The sequence below is a fragment of the Microchirus variegatus genome, assembly GCF_963457635.1.
Source record: "Microchirus variegatus genome assembly, chromosome: 15".
Classification (NCBI taxonomy): Eukaryota; Metazoa; Chordata; class Actinopteri; order Pleuronectiformes; family Soleidae; genus Microchirus; species Microchirus variegatus.
Window position 1 is genome coordinate 917,605 of NC_139816.1, and position 25,165 is coordinate 942,769.

Genomic DNA, 25,165 nt, shown 5'->3' on the forward strand with positions numbered 1-25,165 from the left:
AGCAGGATAACAAACAATACGCAGATGAGGTGAGTTATCTTCACTGAGCTCAGAGGAACAGCTAAGAGATGCATTCAAAGAACCCCCGTATCTCTCATCACTTCCACGACTACTTTATAAATAAATAAATGAATAAATAAACAAACCACCTCTAACACACACTGACCTGACCAAAGACTTCCTCGTTGACGGTGAAGGTGAGGTCCAGGATGTCGGTGATGTCGTTGTCTTTCATCCACTGCAGCGACTGATGGAACTCCTCGTCCAGATACTCCAGATCTGACAGGTCTGTGGGCCTGCGACACGCACACACACACACACACACACACACACACACACACACACACACACACACACACACACACACAGACACACACACACACAGACACACACACACACACACATTTAATTCATAATCAACTTCTACATCTTCTACTATAAGGAAAAACAGCAGCAACAAGTATTTTATACCAGGATGATAACTCCTCCCACTTCAAAGTATGACAAGTTATTATTTCTAGTGGTTATGCAAAGTGGTATTAATGTGTGTGTGTGTGTGTGTGTGTGTGTGTGTGTGTTCTTGTACTTGCGGCATACTGAGGACCAGTGAGGGTTATTGACCAACAAAGTGAGGTCATTTTTACAAAGTGAGGACATTTTGTCTGGTCCTCACTTTTTTTTCATTGAAATCACTTCCTGGGGTTGTAAACATGCTATACTTTGTTTTTAACACAGCTCCTCAATTTGGTACAAAAACCTGTTTTCCAGCTCTGGTGTTTCACACACTTTTTGCTCTGGGGCTCCACCTGCAGACATGTTATGGTACTGCACCCAGTAGTTCTTTATAGAGGTCATACATGAAGTAGATATTTGTAATTGTGTTGAAGTGGAAATGCTGGTCCTCACTTTGTCAGCACTTATACCCGGTCCTCAGTATGCAGAAAGTACAAGAATGTGTGTGTTTTTGTGTGTGTGTGTGTGTACTGACAGTCTGAGCAGGGCCTTGTAGAATGGTCTGGTGAAGAAAGCGTCGAGCAGATACTGATGAATCAAAGCCAGGCCCAGGATACGACCACTGAAACGGAACCTGGAGACACACACAAACATGACAACATGAATTAAATGATTCTGTGTCTGTGGAGACACCCCTGCTCTGCACAGAGAAGTGAGCAGGTGAAGAAGCACAGAGCGCGAGTAAAGCAAAACGAAAGAGGTTCCACACTGGAGCTTTAACAGATCAATATTCCAACCTTCATAGATCATGAAAATGGGACATTTCCGCCTCACAAAAACTCACCATTCCAGATGGTTCTCGACAAAGGCAGACATGGGGCTGATCTGAACGGTGTACGTGTCGTTGGCAGAGTATTCAAACAGACCATAATACGGATTAAACAGCTCCTGAGACAGGAGGAAGAAGAACTCTCTGGAAGGACCGCTGTAATCTAACCTGAGGGACGCAGAGAAGAACATGAAACCATTAAAGATCTTCTTTCCTTCTCATATATATATATGTGTGTGTGTGTGTGTGTGTGTGTCTCACCCCTCCTCCCCAATAAAGGTGACGTAGAGTTTGTTCCTCTGCAGTTCTTTGCGGGAGTACGCCATCACCTGGTTGAAGGTTCCCTCCAGCAGATGTTCTCTCCTGATCAGCAGCCTGCAGACAGCAGAGAGTTCACAAAGCTACAGTCTGATGCATTAGTTTTATATAAATCAGGGGTGCGATTGTCAAAGGACAAAAAAAAGAGGAAAATATACGGTGCACCTACCATGACGCGACAACATTGTATTGTTTCAAAAATTAAAATAAAGTGCAGTAGTCTACATGGAAGAGAGCTAAACCATGTTAAAAAAACTACTCACAGAGATGTTGTCAAAGAAACACTGCTAGAGATGTCTTTTCAGTGTTTAATGAAATATACTGTTTAGGTTTAGAATCAATCGGTCTTGATTTTCTCGATTAATCAAATGTTTTTTTGTCCATAAAATATAGTTAAAATGTTGATCAAACCTGGAACTTAGTTTTAATGATTTTTTTTGTCAAATGGAGCAAAGAAACCAGACAATAATATTGTCACATTTAAGTAGCTAAAAAAATCAAAGCTTGAATCAAAGCTTGAATTAATTGTAAAAACAAACAAAAAAGCCTCTGGTGACCTAAATGTTTCACCAATATAACATGATAACAAATAAATCATAATAATGATTCATAATATACGGCGTTAGCGTTAACGCGTTTCCAAGCAACCGACCGGAAAAAGACACACGTGACGTCATGTTTACGAGTGTTAAAATGAGTCTCTAAAGAAGCGCTAAACTTTAAAAACAGAGGCACGAAAAACTCATTTTTACAATCGGGAGTCAAGTCACGTGAGGCTCATTTTCAGGCAGAAAAAAAACTGAATTCCGTTTAAAAACAGAAAAATCACACCCCTGATAAACACAGTAAGTTATGACTTACTTGATCTTGCCCGGTCCTTGGCCGTAGCCCTTGGCCTCTAACTTCCTGTAGAAGTTTCTCAGTTTGGCTTCAAAGTCTCTGCGGTAAGGAGCCGGAGCTCTGGCTCTCTGTAAACCTACACACACACACACACACACAAGTAGAAACAAATGTTAAAGTGAAGATAGAGGAAACGTCACAGTCCTGATTTCATGTGAAGCTGGAGAGAACCTAACCGGGAGAGTTCTGTGGCGAGGAGACGGGAGAACAGCGAGGAGAGAAGCTGAAGCCCGGGTGGATGGGATGAGGCGGGACATAGGACATGATTTCCTCTTCAAACAAGCTGCGTGGACCAGAGACACAGAGGTGTGACGTCAGTCGTCTGTGAGGTACGACGATGACGATGCAGAAGAAGATGATGAAGAAGAAGAGCGGGAGAGTTCTCCTCACCTTAATAAGATGACCAGGTCTGCGTCACATGACAGCTTCTCCACGCCCTGGGTTCCCTCTGTCCGGACGTAGTGGATCTTCTCCCTGAACAAAGCACACACTGTTGAGACTGAGCTCAGTCACCATGGAAACCAGTCAATCATTGTTCTTCTTCTTGGCTGCTAGCTATGATGGCTGGTTTAGCTGCTGTCCTGCTCTCTGTCTCCCTCTTTCTCTATCAGCGGTACTGCAGCCTCACATCAGGAGTCAGGAGTGACACAAACAGTGTCTCCGCCAGCTAAAGATGTGAATTTAATCAATGGACTCTGACGCAGGAGAGTGAGTGGTTTACAAACTTTAGGCCTAGTTTTACACGACAACGATCTGAACACAAACCGCAAAAGTGGTTGTTGCGTTCCCACTTTTTATTCCGCGTTTAGACGAGCGTCTTTGGGTGTAAATCTGCATGCACACGGTGACGCTAAAGTGTGTGAAATTTGATGTCGTATGCATGCCAAGTGGCTAGGTGGCGCTGTGAACAGCAGGATCTCAGGAGAGTTGAAACTTCCTTCTACTTCTCTGTAGTAGAGCGAAGTAGCAGCTAAGGCGACTTGAATGTCCGACTGATGGATTATATTTATTCTTTGTCATTATGTATTGTATGTTTTTTCGGTAACATCTACTGCACGTCTGTCCGTCCAGGGAGTGGATCCCTCACCTGTGGTTCTCCCTAAGGTTTCTACACTTTTCCCTGTTATAAGGGTTTTTTCCCTGGTAGTTTTTCCTCACCCTGGTCGAAGGTCTAAGGACAGAGGATGTCACAAACCCTGTGAAGTCCTGTGAGACAAACTGTGTTTTGTAAACTGTGGGCTATACAAATAAAGATTGATCGATTGATGGATTCTAATCCCACTTGTTTGTTGTTGTTTGTCTGTACTGCACATGGATCTGATGTCAGTGTACAGGAGGATAGCCAGCGTGAGCAGCTCAGAGCTTACTTTAGTGTTTTCAACCCTTTAGACGGGAACGCCACGGTGGAGCGTTTTTAAGATTTCACTGAATTTTTTTGTTGCCTTTTTAAGCCCCAAAAACGCTGTCGCCGTCTAAACCAAAGGCACGTTTGATCAAATATTTTGTCGGTTTCACCCGGGAGTGTTGTGGTGTAAAGTCAGCCTTAGTTTAAGTTAACTAGTTAACTGTAGTATGTCTGCGTCCACTTTCAAATACAAAGACAGATAATTTGTTGTGATTCTGACCTCAGCGCGTGGTTCCTGCTCAGACTCGGCTGTCGCTCCTGCAGCATGTCGAATATGTTTGGCTGCCGAAGGAAGGCCACGATCTTGTCATTGTACGCTGGAGAGAGAGAGAGAGAGAGAGAGAGAGAGAGAGAGAGAGAGAGAGAGAGGACACAGTCTGAGACAAGTCATCAGGAAGTGAAATCCCTCTGTCCACAGTGTGTGGTTGATGACGGCGCACAGCTTACATGGAGCGCCCAGGTGTGAGTCGCCGTGGTGCTGTCCTCGTATGGCGGCGACCAGACTGTTTCCTGGTCTGGCCATCAGAGACGCACCGCGATTTCTGGACACGTCCGAGGCCTGAGAAGACACAAGGAGAGGAGACAATGTGTTTCCCCATGAGACGGCATGTTGAATTAAAATAACTAAATACATTTGACTGAGTAATTAAAACATTCATAAGAGGAAAAAAAGGTTTGTTTTCCATAAATCCTAGTGCATGCTTGAATCAGATGTTTCAATCTTCTTATTCATTCATTTGATGTGTTTGGATGATTTCCTGAATTTCAAAAATTCATTAAAATTATTCCTTAAGAGGTTTGCAAAATATTTTCAACGCATTTTTGTTTAGGGCGATGCCGACTATTATGATGGTAAATTTCAAGTCATTCCGAGATACTTTTTGTTTTTGAGACGCAAGTGCATCAGGGCAAATGGATCATTTCCTGAATTTAAAAAATTCATTAAAATTATTCCTTAAGAGGTTTGCAAATATTTCCAAGGGATTCTTGTTCGGGGGGATGTCGACTATTATGATGGAAAATTTAATTAATGTCATTATTACCAATAACCAATTCATTCAGTTCTTCAAATGATCAATTTTGAAGACCGGAACTTCCTGAGACATTCTTGTGTGAGGTCATAATCACGTCACCCGTGAATCAGCGGAACGTTTGCGCCAAATTTGAAGAGATTTTCTTCAGGCGTTGCGTTCATGGACAGTGTGTAAACGTACCTCTCCTGCGCTGTAGCTGCGTAGCCTCTGTAGATGCTGTTTGTGAGCGAGGTGACCAGGCAGCCGGCCGTTCTGCAGAGGGATGCGAGGGTCGACGAAGGTCGTTGCCCGACTGTTGTGGTCCACGAAGAAAGACTATTATGGAGACACGAGGACACGTGCAGTGAAACGACGTCGTTTAACACAGTGTGTAGTGTTTTTAACGTCATTTTCAAACACACGAGTAAAGTTTGTCACCTTGCCCTGAGGGTCAGTCTTGAGTTCCCAGCCTCTCGGCAGCTCCAGCTGAGTGTCTGCGAACCTGTTGATGAAAACCACCAGGTCTCGATTGTGTTGGTAGCGCTCAAAGTTCCTGGCGTCGCGTCGCACCTTCAGGATCATGTGTTTGACGCAGCTGCTGCTGGTGAACATCCGGTAGGCTGCCTGAAGATTCGCAGACATGTAAATATATCAACAGGAAAGGTTCACACGGTGCACTTATTATTACTCTTTATGCATGATTGAGACTCACATAGTTACTGTGCAACACAGTGAAGAATTCTGGGTGTGTGATAAACTTCACGGCAGGTGATTGGAGGAGATGACTGATCTTCTGGTGACTGACAGGAGATGAAGGACCTGCACACAGAACACAGGCTCAAAAAAACTCTGCACTTTTACATAACTTAAAGTCGCAGAGATGACTTATCAGAGATAAACAAGGATAATTTCCTGATTTTCAAAAATTCATTAAAATTATTCCTTAAGATATTTGCGAAAATTTTCAACAGATCCTTGTTCAGGGCGATGCCGTCTATTATGAAGGTAAATTTCAAGTCATTCCGAGATACTTTTTTTTTTGAGAAGAAAGTCAGCTCATTGTCAAAGTGCGTCAGGGCATATGGATCATTTCCTGATTTTCAAAAATTCATTAAAATTATTCCTTAAGATCTTTGCAAATATTTTCAACGCATCCTTGTTCAGGGCGATGCCGACTATTATGATGGTGAATTTCAAGTCATTCTGAGATACTTTTTTTTTCATGAAGAAAGTCAGCTCACTGTTAAAGTGCATCAGGTTAAATGGATAATTTCCTGATTTTCAAAAATTCATTAAAATTATTCCTTAAGATCTTTGCAAATATTTTCAACAGATCCTTGTTCAGGGCGATGCCGTCTATTATGAAGGTAAATTTCAAGTCATTCCGAGATACTTTTTTTTTTGAGAAGAAAGTCAGCTCATTGTCAAAGTGCATCAGGGCATATGGATCATTTCCTGATTTTCAAAAATTCATTAAAATTATTCCTTAAGATCTTTGCAAATATTTTCAACGCATCCTTGTTCAGGGCGATGCCGACTATTATGATGGTAAATTTCAAGTCATTCCGAAATACTTTTTGTTTTCGAGAAGAAAGTCAGCTCACTGTCAAAGTGCATCAGAGCAAATGGATCATTTCCTGATTTTCAAAAATTCATTAAAATTATTCCTTAAGAGGTTTCCAAATATTTTCAACTGATCCTTGTTCAGGGGATGCCGACTATTATGATGGTGAATTTCAAGTCATTCTGAGATACTTTTGTTTTCGAGAAGAAAGTCAGCTCACTGTCAAAGTGCATCAGGTTAAATGGATAATTTCCTGATTTTCAAAAATTCATTAAAATTATTCCTTAAGATCTTTGCAAATATTTTCAACAGATCCTTGTTCAGGGTGATGCCGACTATTATGATGGTGAATTTCAAGTCATTCCCAGATACTTTTTTTTTTGAGAAGAAAGTCAGCTCACTGTCAAAGTGCATCAGGGCATATGGATCATTTCCTGATTTTCAAAAATTCATTAAAATAATTCCTTAAGAGGTTTCCAAATATTTTCAACTGATCCTTGTTCAGGGCGATGCCGACTATTATGATGGTGAATTTCAAGTCATTCTGAGATACTTTTTTTTTTGAGAAGAAAGTCAGCTCACTGTCAAAGTGCATCAGGGCATATGGATCATTTCCTGATTTTCAAAAATTCATTAAAATAATTCCTTAAGAGGTTTGCAAATATTTTCAACTGATCCTTGTTCAGGGCGATGCCGACTATTATGATGGTGAATTTCAAGTCATTCTGAGATACTTTTTTTTTTGAGAAGAAAGTCAGCTCACTGTCAAAGTGCATCAGGTTAAATGGATAATTTCCTGATTTTCAAAAATTCATTAAAATTATTCCTTAAGATCTTTGCAAATATTTTCAACGCATCCTTGTTCAGGGCGATGCCGACTATTATGATGGTAAATTTCAAGTCATTCCGAAATACTTTTTGTTTTCGAGAAGAAAGTCAGCTCACTGTCAAAGTGCATCAGGTTAAATGGATAATTTCCTGATTTTCAAAAATTCATTAAAATTATTCCTTAAGAGGTTTCCAAATATTTTCAACAGATCCTTGTTCAGGGTGATGCCGACTATCATGATGGTAAATTTCAAGTCATTCCGAGATACTTTTTGTTTTCGTTAAGAAAGTCAGCTCACCGTCAAAGAGCATAATGGCATATGGAGCATATACTGATTTTCAAAAATTCATTAAAATTTTTCCTTAAGAGATTTGTGAATATTTTCAATGGATCCTTGTTCAGGGCGATGCCGACTATTATGATGGTAAATTTCAAGTCATTCCGAGATACTTTTTTTTTGGCTGATGAGCTGCAGCCTGCCCTGGTGCAGCATGATAAATCAGTGAAAATTTAAATTCCTCCAAAAAATTTGAAAACCATCAGGTAATGCTAAACCCATATCCAAAGACTTAGGGCAATCTGACTAACGGTCAGCTAGATATGCCTGTCACAGACAGACAGACAGACATAGATGCTTTACAGATAGATGTGACTCGGTGGCAAACCTGTGTGAAGAGAGTCTGGATCCGTCTCTGAGCTGCTGCTGCGCTCTAACCTCTGGCTCCCTCCTTCCTCCTCTGTGGCCATGGTTCTCTGGATGTTCTGGTACCTGCACCAACAATCAGCACCAGTTTAAGGTTGTGCTACACTTATACTTATTTTACACACATACAGAGACAGTTTTCTTTCAGTTCCATCTCCAGTCCAGCAGATGTCAGTGTAACACCACAGTACATCCAGTGTCACGCTCCTTCTCTGCCTATATACACTTCATTTTTTCAGCACTTTACAGTTCAAACGTTTAAATAACCATGTATACTATATACCACGAATAAAAATGGGTTGTTTTTTTAAGGGTGAATATGTCAGATACAGCATCCTACACTGAGACGGATGCTCGTGCATATTGAAAACATGAATACAAGGAAAAACTGAAGGCTCAATATATGCCTACAATATCATAACAACATGTTTGCTTGTTAAATGTGTTATTATTATATGAGATCTGTCAAATGAGGCGGTCTCTGAATCTCTGACCTCCTGTTGAGCTGCTCCATCTGCTGGGTGGATCCTGAGCGGGGGATGCCATGGTTACACTTGCCGCTGTGACTCGGTCTCTGCCACGTGGTCGTCCTGTTGACGTGGTCCACGTAGAAAACTCTGCCGTGACTGTCGATGCGAGCCTCCCAGTCTGTGAGAGGAGGAGGGAATTAACCATGTTTCTACGCATAATATTCCGCAAGTAAGCTGCGTGACCTTTAAATGAAGAGAAGCTCAGGGTTTAACGTGTTCAAAAATAATCATAATAATAAGTTTTATCCACAAGCCAAAGACGTTCGGCAAGAGAATCAAAGACACGGGAACGTTAATAATAGATCAAAAATAGATTTAGAAGTTGATTAATAACTGATGAGTCGCAGCAGCAGGAGTTGGTTTTATTACGTGCTGATTTACAGATATAATCATATCACAACGTTCTTTGTAATTAACGTTCGCTGTAATTTTAATTTGTGTCGGGGGGGAAGATCGGACGCTGAAATTGGAAAACTGCTGTTGTTGTCGTTGTTGTCGTTGTCGTCTCTCACACGACAATCAGTTTATCATCGATCTGGTAAAAACGGCCACGGTGTGAACGAGTGAGACGACGACGACGGCTGCAGTTTCTCCTCAGCTCTGTGACGAGCTGGAGAGGATGAAGAGGAGGAAGAGGAGGAAGAGGAGGATCTCCCCCTCAGGAAAGAAACTACCTATATTGGCTGCTCACACAACCTCTCACTGTAAGTCCTGAGTGCATTTCAGAGGTTCAGGCTGAAGGTGATGGTGTGACCGGTGTGATGGTGTAATAACAGCCATCTGTTGAAGAGCTCTCGAGTGACTCACACCGTGATTGTGACCTGACCTCCACAGCAGGTGATTTAACCCTCTATCACCAGTGTGATGTATTCTGAAACCTGTATGGCTTAACATTTTAGATCAATGACAACACCGACGTGACAGTTCAGGGGGTTTTTGAACACACGTATTCATATTTGTAGACTCTCAGTCGGAAGATGATGCTGTTAGAGCGAACGAACGACGAACCAGAAAAGAAGAGTTTAAAGCTGATGAAAGGAGAACGGAAGGAGGGGAAAATGACATGATGATGATGGTAAATGAAGGAGAGCAGCATGCACATGCACACACACACACACACACATACAGTCACAGCAAACCAAAGTGATGGGATGAGACTCCAGAGTAAGACTGGGGCTGTGGCTTCTTACTTGGAGGTAAGGCCGGGTCAGTGGCAGCAGGAAAATGGTTAAGGTCATGGCTGGGTCGCAGGACTGGAAGATGGCCGACGGGAGGGGAGGAGCCTGAGCCTACGGGACATCAGAGAGACAGCGAGGGATAAATGAGTGGACGGTCTGGGAGTCACTGACCAGGACAAGACTTACCATCAGAGACGAGCACAGTCAGTGTTTGAATCATCAGCGTTGTTCTGATGGTGGGAGGCCAAAGGTTTGTTTACCTTTCATTTGTAGAATTGTTCAATATCAATATTCTGATTGATCACATGACATCATGAGTCTCTGAGAGTCTTACAATCTGCTGTTTAAGTGCAGCCTGTGACTCAGAGAGTGTTAAAAATGATTTGAGATGCAGGAATGGAGGTCAGATCAGTGTCAGTGAAAGCACCACGACTCCACTGAGAGGACGGAAATATCAAAGCAACGACATAAACACGGTCAAATATGAAATAATTACGATCGGTGCTTCCCAAAGTTTGTTCACCAACCCCTGGAGGACCTTGGCGGTACTGCAGGCTTCTCCCATTTACCAAATTCATCAAAACAAACTAGCAGGACATAAGAACAAAAATAAAGGTTTATATTGACTTGTTTGTATAAGAGCTGCAGTCCAGTTTACACCCACACACACACACACAGATACACAGCTTTACTCACTCACTCCTCCATGTGATTCTCTTCTACTAAATCATGTTTACATCACACTTCCTCCTCACACCTACATCTATAATCAGTATGCAGGAGTACAGAAGCTCCACTTGTGTCTGCCAGCACAGACACAAGGAAACGCTGATTTTGTCAACGACGCCCGAAGAGAAAAACTCATAAAACCACGAGAAAGCTTTTACCCTGAGTGATGATGTGAAGATCAAACAAAACAACAACATATAAGGGTAGAAAGAAATGATAAAAGACCCTTTTCAATGTAAGTTAACAAACGGCCACCATAATATTTGGCTTTACTTTATGTGGGATATCTTTTTAGGTCAAGTTTCAGCTCAGTATTCAAATATTTTTTATTTATTTTTGTAATTATTTATTTGTTTATTTGATAGGGACAATGTATATTGATGAACATCTTTGAAAATTGAGGATGTAAATATGCCAAATTATAGCAACAATGCTAATTTACGTCTGTAGTCCCAAGGCAGGTGACAATAGACATAAAACATGATGAAACAGCGTGACTGACAAGAGAAAATTTGTTGGACAAACTTAAGAATAACTTTAAATTGGAAGCACACCAATTATTAAGTTCCTTTAAATAAAACCTGCACATGTTTCACAATAAAAGCCTCGTTGAAGGTTAAATCGTCGGATGGATGTGTTGTGTTAATAAATAAATACATTAATGAGCTGCAAAAAGCTGGATTAAAAAATTACTTGGCTACAAAAAACACTGCGAGGATCAGTCTCTTCATCGCAAAGTGAGCAGAAGCTCGTGAAGCTCCTGCTGCTCTAATAATGGAGATGGATACAGTGAAATATCATGATTTTTGTGTGCTGATTATATATCAGAGTATCAGTATGAACTCTTTTTTGATCATAGGTTAATTTTTTAACTGATGTTACAAACATTAAACCTTTTATGGATTAGCATAAAAAAATGATAAAGTGGAGAGCTGTTGTGTGAGTAAATCATAATATGATGATTTTATGATTCAATATCGTGATAATATGGTTTCTTGGTGTCTCTGGCGATTCCCACGCCTATTTACAAATCCATGTTTGTCATCAAATTAGCTATTTTGTGATTGTTTTGATTTAAACAGAGTGGCAGAAGTGACATACTTTGCATTTAAACTGCTATTGTTGAACCGTCATCAGCAGTGGTGAATGAATGCGTCTGTGTTTTTGTTCCCCTGACCTCTGACCTTCAGTAGAATGATATTCAGCTAAAGTGCTGAGGCTGCAGCAAACAAACAATAAGAAGCTTTATCTCACCGACACTGTTCCTGTCGCTGGGTCCGGCCACAGCTGGCTCCCCCTGCTCTCCTCTCCTGGCCTCCTTCCACCTCCCTGGCCTCCTCTCTCCTCCCGATCCTCCCGCCTCCTGGCCCTCTGGCGTGCTGCCGCCGTCCGGCACCGACTCGAAGGCGCTCTCCTCGTCTTCTTCTTCTTCTTCTTCGTCCTGGGAGGAGAAGACGGTGCTGCCGGAGAGTCTGTTGCTGTCCACCGAGGACAGGCGGGTGTGGCTGCAGAAGCGGCCCCTCCCCTCGTAGCCCGAGTTGCTGTAGCACGACGTGCTGTAGCAGGAGGTGCTGTAGCAGGAGGTGCTGTAGCAGGAGGTGTCGCAGAACTCGCACTCGTTTTCACCCGGAGGTCTGAGCGTGTTCTGCCTGCAGACTCTTCTTCTTCCTCCTCCTCCTCCTCCTCCGTTACTGGAGTCGCCCTCACTCTCCAGGCAGGACGGAGAAATCCTCCTGACGGAGACGTGAACTCCTCCCTCGCCCTCCAGGAGCTGGTTGAGCTCAGACAGACGCTCGATGGAGAGGCTGCGGGGGAGAGAGCGACGGCAGCAGGGACCTGGACACTCTGGAACCTGCGCACACATTCAAAGGTGAAGTAAGTAGTTTATAGTGACATCTAGAGGAGAGGCTGAAACAGCTCACCCCCTCGCTTCACTCAGCGCTAGGGTATCCTCAGCCGGTCAAATGTCGTCCTCGTCGTCTTTCTCCGTGTCAGCAGATGAGGTTCTAGTATTTATTCAGATATATAAGTGTTTTTTCATACTGTGTTAGTGTTCTAATGGCTAATAGCGAGCTAGCGAGCTAGGTGCATGTTCGCACAAACTGTCACCGCAATAACTGGTAATGATCGTTATTTCACATAGGCGTTTGGAGACGGGGTTAGCAGGGAACGTATTTACATTTGCAGAGCCAGGATACGTCCGGTGCCGCTGAGGGCGAACAGACAACGAGAGGGAGGGGGAGGCGGGACTTCCTCTACAAGTAAAGCGACGCTTGATTTGTTCTCTCGCGTTTGTCCTTACAGGCTCCCGTAGAAACATGGCGTCTCTCTGCTAACAGTGGCTATGCAACAGCGGCCCGCGACCGTTTTATTTTACATGACTTTTTGAAACACTACGAAAATGAAACAAAAACTATTATACAGCGACTAGACAATGCAGGAGCACATAATATGTATAAAAAAGTGGATTTTGGGTTATATAAACCCATAAATACTACACAGTGTCCCTTTAAGAGGAAACTGATTGTTCTGTCGTGCAAACATTTAATTTAAAAGTGAAGTTACCTGAGAGGGCGACTGCGTGGTGTCGTCCTCGTCATCGTCCTCCTCCTCCTCTCTGTCTTTGGAGCTCTTCAGTGTAGGTGACGTGGACGTGGTGTCCTGAACAGTGATTGAATTTTCCTCCTCCTCCTCCTGACTGGGAGGTCTGCACTGAGCCGACGGCAGGCTGTGGAGGAGGTGGTGGATCCGGATGTAGTGAGACCGCGGCGTCTCCGGCTCGCCGCAGGCCGACGCGATCACCGTCTCCAGCTCCGACACCGGGAGGGAGCAGGGGCGGTTTCTCCGGCGCGACGGAGCCTGGGAGCTGCAGTTTGACAGGAGGGACTGGCAGGAGCAGGAGGTGGAGTCCCTCTCTCCTCCTCCTCCTCCTCCTCCTCCCTCCGTCTCCTGCTGAGGAGCTGGCTCTGCAGGAGCCTCCTGGACGATGCTGGGCTCCTCTGTGGGCTCCTCATCATTCGTTGTCACAGGATTGTCAGGTTCTGGCGTCGGCTGCGTTTCCTGCCCAACCTCCTCTACCTCTTCTGGAACCTCCTCGGTGTGGGGTGCAGACTCTTCCCCCTGCTGCTCCTCCTCTCCTTCTTCCTGATGCCGTACCTCCTCTGTTTCTCCTCCACCGTTTTCCTCCTCCTGCTGCTGCTCAGCTGAAGCTTCCTGCTGCTCCACCTGAGGCTCTGCAGACACTGGCTCCTCCCTCTCTGTGCTCTCTTCCTCCTCCTCCTCCTCCACATTTACAGGCTCCACCTCCTCCTCAGCGGCAGGTGGGACCTCCTCCGGCGTGGGCGTGGTCGTCTCGGGGACGGGCGGGGCGTCCAGGGGGAGGTCGGGCATGTCGGGGCCCACGCTCAGTGTGTCGTCGTCGTGAACGCCAACAGCGTGGTTGACTTCTTGTGCGTTTGCAGCTTCAGGACGCGTCGCCTCTATGACCAGAGAGACATCCTCATCGTCTGAGGACACAACACACACACACACATGTTTTCAGTCGTGGCCGAGACAGATTATGGCATGTTGGAGGGCGTGGTGGTGCCCCGTGTACCTGGGTGAATGGACGAGGTCAGCTCAAAGCGGAACTGCAGCTGTCCACAGACGTGATCTGTTGGCAACCGGCGGCCCAGAGAGTAACTCACCACCCGATCCCTGCAGAGAGGAAGAGAGGAGGAGGAGGAGGAGGAGGAAGAGAGGAGGAGGAGGAGGAGGAGGAAGAGGAGGATATTGATCGTGTGATAATATGATCCCTCGTGACGTCACGGCGATGACATGAGCGCCTGTTTTTACCCGATGGCGTGTTTCTCCAGGAGCCTCTGCACGGGGACGGAGAGCTTCCCAAGGAAACGCTTGATGATCGGCCGACTCTTGGCGAACTTGTCCTTCACCTCGATCTCCAGGACGTCGGTGGGCAGAGACACAAAGTTAAACCTCTGGAGAAGCAGACGAAGAGAGAGGAAGAGGGAGTTTAAGTTTAACCGGAGCAGTTTTAATGATTTCTTTGTGACGGGGAGCAAAGAAAAAAAGAGAATATTCACATTTAAGAAGCTGAAACAACCAGAAATTGTTTGTTTTTCAATTTACCGAAATAGCTAAAGGTGCATTATGTAATAAATGATAAAATCCTCCTAATATGTCACAGAGACTCAGGAATAATGTTCATAACAAGAAACTGAACTCACCAACAACAACAGTACAGACAAAATATTTGCATTAAATATTTTGCAGACTGCAAATCATGTTTATGTTTTGAAATCATGTTTTGGCGTCATGTGGCGCCACCTACCGCCGGTTGGGTTGCCAGTTACGTCAGAAAACAAAAACCTAAACATTTTGAATTTTAATGTAGTAACTGTTATTGGCCACATTCTTACATATGGCGCCTTTAACTACACAAAAGCTCATGTAGAAAATCAATCAATCAACATTTGGACAGACTAAACAAAGCATCGTCCCTTTGTTTAGTCCCAAAACTTTAGTCTTAAACTTAACCAAGTTCTTCAGAAATGGAGTTCAGTCTCGTTAGGACCAGGTTTTGGTCTCTGCGGGGACTACGGTTTGCTGACGAGGTAAGTGTTTATGCCAGAAAAGAGTGAATTATTAACAAGAGGCAGAAGGCAGGAGACAGCAAACGTGTGCACTCTTGAGTGGAGGATGTGAGACAAAGACAAGAGTGTGTGTCTGTGTGTGTGTGTGTGTTGCAGAGGAAGATGAACATGTTTCATCTGTGGGAAAAGGAGTGACCTGAAGAGAGGGAAGGATGGGTAGAGGACAAGCGGGAGGAAACAGGGACGCTGGACAATTGTAAGATGATCTGAGCGTATTTAGCCTGATACACAGACACTTTCTCCGTGTCGTCGTCGTCGTGTTTACAGTCTAATCCAGACCTAAAAGACCGAGCCTGAAATAAGCGTAAGCCTGATTTAAATACACATTTCTAACGTCTACAGCTATAAACAACCTTTAGACCACAATCAAGTGCCATTCATTCATCATGGTCAACACTGATCTAAGTGCAAGTGAAGATAAATATAACACAGCATTAATAATTCAGGAGAGTATTTGGACTGTGTGGGTTTCCAGGGGCTTCAGTCTCCTCCTGCAGAAATACTTTGTCATTTGATCATAAAATGATGCAGAATTGTCAGTGTGTGTGTGTGTGTGTGTGCTGACTGAGCCGTGCAGCGCGATGTAGAGACCCATTAGAGACTTTTACAGTGCATTACTGCCAAGAAGCCCGACTTCCACTCAACATGGGAGCAGTTTGGAAAAAGGAAAGCGGCTTGGAGCTGAGTGGATGCTGCCGCCGAGAGGGACAGAGCAGTAAATCAGCGTACGGAGTCTGCTGAGGGACATAATAAAGACACACACACACACACGGGCAGAAAACAGCTCAACGTTACATGCACAAAGCACCGATTCACGCCCAGCGAATATAAGAATGCAGTTCCCTATCTTTATAACGGCAGTGACGGTGGAACACACACCAGTCATCGGACTCCTCTGTAGGACACTGTCACCCTATATCACCGTCCTGTTACTGCAGCTCTTTCAGGACACACTGTGTGTTTTACACGCAACACAGTTTGTAATAACATCTTTTTTTTTTTTTTTTCACCATCATTCATCCGTGGACGATGCTTTCTGCCGTTAATCTCCAGTGTCTGTAACAGTATTGATCGACCCTGCCAGAAAACAGATGGTTTTTCCCAGCAAGAGAAAAACAGTCACGGTCTCCTTTTCCATGAAGCAAATATGATTTATACACACACACAGACACAAATATATATGTGTGTATATATATATCAAATAAATATTGTAGATAATTCCAGAAATTCAAACTCAAAATGTACAGCCTACAAGCCCATTGCACCATCTGAAGTAATTACCCTGTGGGCCAGCAGAGGGCACTGTTAGCATACAGCTTGGCTTTTGAACACCCACTTTGAATCCATCAGACTAAAGCAAACTAAATCATCTGTAATCCAGGTTCTTCCTTGAGTGAAGCGGCAGAGGAGGCATCGCTGACAGCTAGAGATTAAGATTAATAAGTGTAACAACAAACACTGTCATCACGTCTGTGTGTGCAGGCAGGGTTTATATGAATATCTTTATCATGTATATCACATTATATCACATGAAGGTCGCATGGGGAACAGAGACAAACGACCATTCACGCTCACGATCGCACCTACGGTCAATTTAGAGTGTCCATTTGACCTAATCTGCATGTTTTTAGACAGAAAGAAACCGAAAGAAACCAACGCACATGAGGAGAACGTGTGCGTGCAGTACCTCTGTGCTCCACTGTGGGTTGACGGTGTTGCAGACCACGCCGGAGCGTTTCTCCTGGCCATGGTGAGGCAGCGAGGGGAAGATGCTGTGCTTCCCTGGCTGGATGGAGAGCTTCAGGTAAGGGTCGGGGTTGAAGAACATGCCCTTCTTCAGACCGATGGCCTGCAGGTCTGATAGCAGCGCGGGAAAATCATTCAGTCATTCATTCATTCAAAGGAAAAGGACAATGTAGTAGCCGTTTGTCAAACAAATAATAATTTCAAATTAAACTTCAAAATATACAAATCAAAAGGCCACTGTTGCACCGTGGGTTGTGGTGTACGCGATTGGGGAAAAACATAATGTCCAAACAAAGGTCCAATTTCGACGAAAATGTGGTTTATTTAACCAAAAGGACGAGCAAACAAAAGAACAAAGAACATTTCATGTGTTTTCCCACCCAGGTGCATGCTGGTCCCTTACCGACAGCCTACCTATATGACTTCAGGTGCCCTGCTAATGTGCCCAAATGAAACAAAACACAAATAATAAACAAGAAACACCTAAACTAAACAAATAATAAACTAGAATACTAATAAAAAATCATAATAAAATCATCATAAAATTGACTAAGAATAATCAAAACTGAATACTCAATAAACAAAATACTGAAACTAAACAGCACTAAATACTAACAATAAATAAATAGCTCCAACAGACACAATTAGACACTGCAGGGCTTTCATTAGTGAAACACAGTATCATAATATATTATCATTGCAGCAAAAACTTACATCTAGATGTAAACCCCATATATGAACAGACGCTGAGGTTGTCACCTGTAAACATGTAAATCTCCTTCTACATTTAACATAATCTGATCAAAGGTGAAACCAAAGTCAGCTGGGATTATTATCCTCATCTTCCCCCGTGACCCTCAAAAGATAAGTGGTGATAAAAATGAACCTGACAATTATTCTTGCACAATGACATTGCTTTAGAGAGCTGGAGATGGAGATGGAGACGGAGACGGGGAATCAGGTGAGGACAGAGTCAGTGAAGGACTGTGTGTGTGTGAAATACCTGAGAGTGAGAAGTTAATGAGTCTCCTGTTGCCTGGTCCATGGTTGACTTCAGGACTCACCACTGGTTTTAACACCTGAAGACACACAGAGACACAGATAAAAGGTTAATATTAGTTTGAATGCTAAGGAACATGAAAACACACTCAGACTCTCCTTCTCCTCGACACCAGAACGTTCCCTTCTTTCATGTGAGATGAAATTTTAATGAGAAAAGTGGAACTCTACTACTATATATAGTCAAAAATAAGAGCACATACAAATCCTTGTATGATGTGGTAAAGTCATTTAAAACAAAACAAAGCAACCATTTCTTTAAATCTCATTTAAATATGAGATATGATTCTAAGTAAATGTTGGGACTCGGCGTGTTTTTAAGGCTCCACTTTCAGCCCTGACGGCATCCTGCGATCGATGCGCCGTCTTCATTATCCTGACATTGATTCGTCAGCCAGGAAGAGGCGGAGCGTGGAGGATGAGAGACACTGAGAGTCTGATGGAGAGTGGAGAAAGTGACGGACAGTGTGAACACTGCAGTGTCTCTATAGTCTTGACATTAAATTTGTAATCCAGTCGATTCCCACACTGCGTGTTCTTCCCAACATGAGACACGGACGATTACGTGGCTGCTGCCAGCAGGGATTTTAGCCACTTACTGTAAGTCTCACTTTATCTCACTGTTAGACGACTTTCTGACTGGAAAATCAAGATTGTAAACGAGAGCTGCAACTAACCATTATTTTGGAAATCGATTAAACTGTTGATTATTTTCTCGATTAATCGATCAACCGTTTAGTTCATAAAATGTTCAAAAACGTTAATCAATGTTGGTCAAAGCTGGAAATGATGATGTTCTCGAACGTCTTGTTTTGTCCACAAACCAAAATTATTCAGTTTTAATAATTTCTTTGTTTATGTGCAGCAAAGAAACCAAGAAAATATTCACATTTAAGAAGCAGAAATCTTGTTTTTATCATGAAAAAAGCTTCAAACCGATTATCGATTATCAAAATAGTTGACGATTAATTTAGTAATCGATTAACAATCGATTCATTGATTGTAAACTGTAAATTCTCTCTCTATAGACCATCGTCCATAGAGAAAATCATAATTTTTAGCATCTGCAGGTCTACTGCTGTGATGTTTGGTCAATTTGTGCCAATTTGGTAAATCTAAACAATTCATTTTGAACACCAAACAAAAAAATCATGTGTGTTGTCACAAAAAAAATCGCTCATTTTCTATAAGGAGCAGAAATACCCTTTAGATGTAAACCGTAAATTATACGGAAATAGATTTTATTCTTTGAGCTTTTTGTTAAGTGGCAAAAAATCTGTTTTTCAGCCACATTTTGAATAAGAGCATCATACAGCAACACTTCAAAACTGGACTCTGACCAGGATTTAAGAAATCAGTGCAGTAGTTTTTGTGATTTATGACATATACGATAAAAACCAACACGGACATACAGTCCTTTTTTGTAAATAATCTAACGTTTACATTTAAATGTTGACTAAACGGACTCAGAAAGCACCGTCTCACTCACTGGCTCGACAATCAATAAGATACAGGAAGTTAAGAAGTGTGTCAATGTCACTGCAGTATTTTCCTGAGGAGATTCAGTCTCAGCTCTGTGACTTCACACTGGACACAAACAAACAAACAAACAAACAAACAACAAGATAAAAGATTGTGACACCAATTCACTTTGATGAGAGGCTAATCTGCTCTGCTGAGCACACACAGAGACACGAGTGATTCTAATCTCACAGATAAACCAAATGACAACTCTGTCGTCTGCATCGCTCTTCTTTACATAATCTAACACACACACACACACACACACAGAAATACTCTATCCAAATATAACAGGAACAGTGTGTGCAGAGCGTAGCAAGAATCTTAAATCATGTAAAAGGAGAGATTTTCACGAGTTTGAAAATGTGTCTCAATTTACAAAATGGATTCCCATCTATTACAGGTCAGTGTGTGTGTGTGTGTCTGTGTGTGTGTGTGTGTGTTATAATGGAATCCAGAGGCTTTTAAAGACAGAGAGGCTGCTGGCCGGCCTAACTGGGTTAGTGTGGTTGAGCGGCGTTGAGAGTTAGTGCTCGACAAAGCTCCAGTGAGAGGTGTGCAGTTTGTAAAATAAATACAACAACAACAATAATAAATAAGTGAATAACACAACAGTGCTAATACCATTGTGTTTGGTCTACATCTCTTCATTAGCCACAGTGATCCCTTCCTGACCTTGAGAGGGACAAAACCCAAGAGAGCCAGGTATTGGAAACTAATTAAACGGATAATTAATCACACTGACGAAAAAGTGCTGCACGGCCTCGGCCCTGAGAACCACGAGCTTCACACACTGGAGACACGAGGAAATAAGCTTACAGAATAAAAGTCAAGCTTAAGACATCGTAGATATGAGCAGACAGTTGAGCCTCTTCACCTCCTGATGTCTCAGGCTGCTTAACTTCCTCCTTACTGCTTTTGCACTGATGGTTAATAACATTAGTAGGACTAAGTTCTCACCATCAGTCACTGGGAAATTGATGATGAAATTATGGATGTCAGTTAGAGCTGAAACCATGAATCGATTATTAATCGATTACTAAATGAATGGCCAACTATTTTGATAATCGATAATCGGTTTGAAGCTTTTTTCATGATTAAATCAAGATTTCTGATTGTTTCAGCTTCTTAAATGTGAATATTTTCTTAGTTACTTTGCTCCACATAACAAATAAATCAGTAAAACTGAATCATTTTGGTTTGTGAGACAAAACAAAGACGTTCGAGAACATCGTCATTTCCAGCTTTGACCAACACTGATCAAGGTTTTTTAACATTTTCTGACATTTTATTGACCTATCGATTCATCGATTAATCGAGAAAATAATCACCAGATTAATCGACTACGTAAATAATCGTTAGTTGCAGCTCTAATGTCAGTCGTCCCTCTGTCATAATAATCTCTATCTTTTCTGTGACTGGTTACAAGGCTGTCAGTCTCTATGTTAGCAGACGATTCAAGAAGAAGCAATTAATACTTAATAAACGTTTACTCAGTGAAGTTGTTATGATTTTGAATAACAATGAATAGAAATGAGTGTGTTTTTTTTTTAGTAAAACAGCTTCTTAAATGTGAATATACTGTGGTTGATGAGTTACATGGTTTTCTCGGTATAAAAACATTAACATTACAACAGGATTTGCTTTCTGCATTTTCATGTTTTTTGCGAGAAAATACTGCAGAGATCACTGAGTGTAAATATCTAAGAACAGACAGTGATTTGGATGGTGCAGTTGGCTCAGGTCTTTGCTCTCGGAGCACTTTCTGGTCTCTAATACCTTTGGCAGCTGCTCCACTAGAGTTTTCTTCGATGACAAAGCATCTCCACACTTGTACATCTAAATTATACGGTGTTTGGGAGCCATAATATATGATTTACTTGTTGTTATGCATCAGAAATAAATAGTGTATATCTATTTTATGGCATCGGTAGCTGTGTTCACACATAAACCTCAGATTATATCTATATCATTTTGTGGTTCACGTGTGATGAACAGAGATGGTCACTGATATAAAGTTATACGCGGCCGACATAGTGAGTCACCACTGTCCTCATCAAGTCATGTAACATGGCTTAAAGGCAAAAGCAGCTCACAGGACATGAGAGATGTGAGGACACTGCTGTCTTGTCTTGTTCTTGTTACTTCAAAATCAATGACTTTATCTATGGATTCTGGTGAAGGAAACTTCCTGTTTTCCTGTTTACGGCTAACAGCGAGATCACACGACTGATGTTACATCACAGCTCTGTTACAGAAATGGCCGAGACAGGGAAGAATTGCTCAGGCTAACAAATCGAACACAAACAACGTTAAGAGATGAGTTATCTTCATGGGAACGGAGATTAGAGAGAACAGCTGAGAGATGCATTCAAGGAACCCCCGTAACTTCTTCTTCTTCCACTTAGTTCGGGCAGCCTGTACACGAAAGCCCAATTTATACTCCTGCGTAAAGTGCTCTACGTAGGTTACGCAGAGGCGGAGCTGATCACCGCCGACAACGTCGCTGCCAAACTATAAATACGTCATATCTTAACACACACAGCACATGTTTAGACTCTTAAATGGATAATTTCTCGCCTCAAATGATCTTAAAACTGCGTTCAGGGACACAGAAAAGTGAGAAACGGCCACTGTTTCAACAACAACAGTCTTTCTCTCTCGGACGCCATTGCTCACTGTAGCCAAAAGCACAACAACCTTGCGTAGCGACCCCTACGGATCGGGCGGGAAATTGCAGTGCGTATCCGTCACCACGACGGAGAACTATGAAGGCTGGAGGGGTCTCCGTGGTTACGCAGTCAGAGAGGTATACTGTGGTCTTAAGAGGTGCAAAGAGCTGCGCTCTGCAGTTACACCAAAAGTAATCCACAAACCAAAAGCCTGCAGCTGATGCCTATTTGTGGTAAAAGTTAGTCTTCAGCTCATTGGAAAAGAATGAACAGCCACTAAATCATTGAAACACTCTTCTTTCACCTTTGTAATTTTGACATTATCTCCGTGGAATATTGCGACGTCGTTAAAAGCTCAATTTAAAGCCAGTAACCACCAGTATGCAGTAAACCTAACATTTGATCATATCTTCTTAAATCTTAAACTCAGCTCAACAGTTAGCTCAGATTCTCTGGGTCTTTGTAACCAGTGACATGCAAAAAAAACAAAGCGGAAACAAAGGGAAAAGCATGAGATTAAATGACTCCCTCTAAAACATAGAGCTAAAGACACAGATAGAGCTAATGGTTACCCAGGCTATCCAGCTGAACCCCGTCCTCCTCCTCCTCCTCCTCCTCCTCCTCCTCCTCCGGCTCCTGCTCTCAGGATGGCTGGGAGACAGCAGTCCCAGCTGCAGACACATGCCGTCCATCCCACACATACGTGAACCAAATGCTGCGTCTCGTCCGTCTGCAGAGTGTAACTGATCGGACTACAGCAAAGAAAACGTCCATCTGCTCTCTTCTTCCTCTGGCTGACCTGGTGTTTTCCACCTCTTGCCTGAATGACATACCTGAACTGGACACTGGACTATCATCTGCCATCTCTGCCCCTCGCTCCCTCCCTCTCTTCCTATGGCGGTTATTTTTGTTCATTTGTCCTCAGGAAGCAAGAGCAGATCAAGTTCTGGGGCCATCAGCGTTTCCAGAGGCCCACGGCAGCAGAATGAGAAGGTAAACAAGGAAATCCGATCGCCCCGCTGGACACGCTCTTCCAGCAGCGGTCGGACGGATGGAAGCTTTAGAAGAGCAAGGATACGACAACGAGAGGAACGGACAACGTGATACTGATGCTGCTGCTAAAACTGAACGTTTCATACTGGAATCTATCGTTGTGTCACAGAGAAGTGAAATAATGCATATTGCTGAAGTGTGGTCACGTGAGGTACTGGTGATACACAGTATACACTCACAGCAGAACAACAGAAGTTGGTGTTTTATTAGCATCTCATCCCTCTGGTAAAAACCCTGGAGCAGACCCAGAACACACAGGAGGGAATAAATCCCTCAGCTGTGTCTCAGAGGAACAGGTGGAAGTATCTGGGGAGAGTTCCAGTGTCTGGGCTTCCCTGCTGAAGCTGCTGTCCCCGTGACCTAGATCCACATAAGTTTGGAGAACACGGACGTAGAAAACATGACTCAAAGACAACGCTCCTAAATGCTAGAGATGCTAAATAATAACAAACACAAGTGATGACTTCCAGGCTCTTTCTTATCTTTTATATTAACTCGCACATTCACAACTCCACCACGTCCTGTACGACACATTCAGAGTTCAGTATTCTGATGACACATTCACGCATCTTGACGAAGTGAAAGCACATTTACACCTAATATTATGTGATATTTCTGGTGCAGCAGAGCTGTTACTCGTTAACACATCTGTCACTCACGACTTTTGTTTTTCTGAAGTTACATTTAAGTATAAAAACACAGTCATGCACACACACACGTGCAGTACATGTGTCCTCACACACGGACAAGCTGTCACAACAACCTAGGGATGCAAATGTGCATTTTTCTTCGTTAGTTAATCACAACAATTAATAATAGAAAAGCATGAGCAGAGCAGTGTGGACAGCATTCACCAGCACGTTGAGCACTGACCCCCAATAACTGAAGCTGAAGGTATACAATCCTTCTCTATGTTAATTCAGGATTATTTTCACAATACTTGAATCTGTCAATTATTGTCTTGCTTAATTGATTAATCGTTTACTCCATAAAAATCACAAAAAAGGGAAAATTTATCATAGTTTTTTCCCCAAACCTGGACATGATGATGATGATGACGAAGTTCACAAACCAAAATGAATCGGTTTTAATGATTTCTAACCCTGGAGCGTCCAGAAACCAGAAAAGATTCACATGTATCCTGGATGTCCCCCAATTGGGACATCATAATCTGGGCTACAAGAGCGTATATAGCTATTTTAAATGTGACAAACACAGCTCAAATAGAGGGTTTTCACGGCGCGTCATCAAACCGGAAGTCGCCATTTTGGAGGTAGTCCGCAGGTAAACAAAGTTGCACTCAAGCAGAACGTCGAACGAAAGGAAATGATGAATTATTGCCGTGTTTTTGGCTGTACCAATCGGTTATTTGTTAAAACATTTGGAGTTTTATAGACGACCAAAAGTTAGAACAAATCAGGGAGAACAATGTCAAAAGTTATCAGAGGAAAGGAGGCGCTTGTGCTTAACGAAGCTAAACCAGGACCAAAGAGGCAAAAATCTGGACAACATCCGAGTTTGTTTGGCCCATTTCTCGTCAGGTAAGTGAATTGTTGATAGCAGCGGCTCTTAACCCTTTTTGCACCATATTAATAGATATATTTATATACTTTCAGGGGCAGTTCGAATGATTAAAAGTGCACGAAGTAGTGAGGAGTTACGGTAATTTGAAATACACATGCGCCGCGGTGTCAACGATGATTCCCTTGGTCGTAAAAGGGTTTAACTAAATTTCTAATGTGATGATAATAATATAATTCATATAGTGTACAGTGTATATAAATATATACTGTGGTCTGTGGACTAATGTATATCAAACTGTAGGTCCTTGAAATGAAAGACTCTTTGCTAACGTTACACCTTAGGTATTCATGATATCATACAGTTATGGCTAGGTTAGATAAAGACGTTATTGACGATATCACACGTTTTAAGGAGGTTTTCTGTGGTTTTGAACATTTATCCATCAGTTTTTAGCTCCGAGGAGCCTCCAAGTACCTCCAATATGGCC

General features: G+C 42.7%; 1 protein-coding gene across 1 annotated transcript in view; it reads right to left on the reverse strand.

Annotated features, from left to right (window-relative positions):
• The window catches only part of LOC310937581 (E3 ubiquitin-protein ligase HECW1-like), a gene marked incomplete at both ends in the record, with an annotated part of 37,440 nt that overhangs the window by 2,938 nt on the left and 9,337 nt on the right, over nucleotides 1-25,165 (reverse strand). The window contains 21 exons of the mRNA XM_083901873.1: nucleotides 167-296; nucleotides 989-1,087; nucleotides 1,298-1,450; nucleotides 1,544-1,657; nucleotides 2,462-2,576; nucleotides 2,677-2,783; nucleotides 2,891-2,974; nucleotides 4,126-4,222; nucleotides 4,353-4,464; nucleotides 5,120-5,254; nucleotides 5,357-5,542; nucleotides 5,631-5,737; nucleotides 7,977-8,080; nucleotides 8,509-8,662; nucleotides 9,735-9,833; nucleotides 11,706-12,303; nucleotides 13,017-13,957; nucleotides 14,047-14,147; nucleotides 14,286-14,428; nucleotides 16,791-16,960; nucleotides 17,853-17,928. Coding sequence (XP_083757999.1) covers nucleotides 167-296; nucleotides 989-1,087; nucleotides 1,298-1,450; nucleotides 1,544-1,657; nucleotides 2,462-2,576; nucleotides 2,677-2,783; nucleotides 2,891-2,974; nucleotides 4,126-4,222; nucleotides 4,353-4,464; nucleotides 5,120-5,254; nucleotides 5,357-5,542; nucleotides 5,631-5,737; nucleotides 7,977-8,080; nucleotides 8,509-8,662; nucleotides 9,735-9,833; nucleotides 11,706-12,303; nucleotides 13,017-13,957; nucleotides 14,047-14,147; nucleotides 14,286-14,428; nucleotides 16,791-16,960; nucleotides 17,853-17,928 — 3,825 coding nt within the window. The remainder of the gene's footprint in view (nucleotides 1-166; nucleotides 297-988; nucleotides 1,088-1,297; nucleotides 1,451-1,543; nucleotides 1,658-2,461; nucleotides 2,577-2,676; nucleotides 2,784-2,890; nucleotides 2,975-4,125; nucleotides 4,223-4,352; nucleotides 4,465-5,119; nucleotides 5,255-5,356; nucleotides 5,543-5,630; nucleotides 5,738-7,976; nucleotides 8,081-8,508; nucleotides 8,663-9,734; nucleotides 9,834-11,705; nucleotides 12,304-13,016; nucleotides 13,958-14,046; nucleotides 14,148-14,285; nucleotides 14,429-16,790; nucleotides 16,961-17,852; nucleotides 17,929-25,165) is intronic.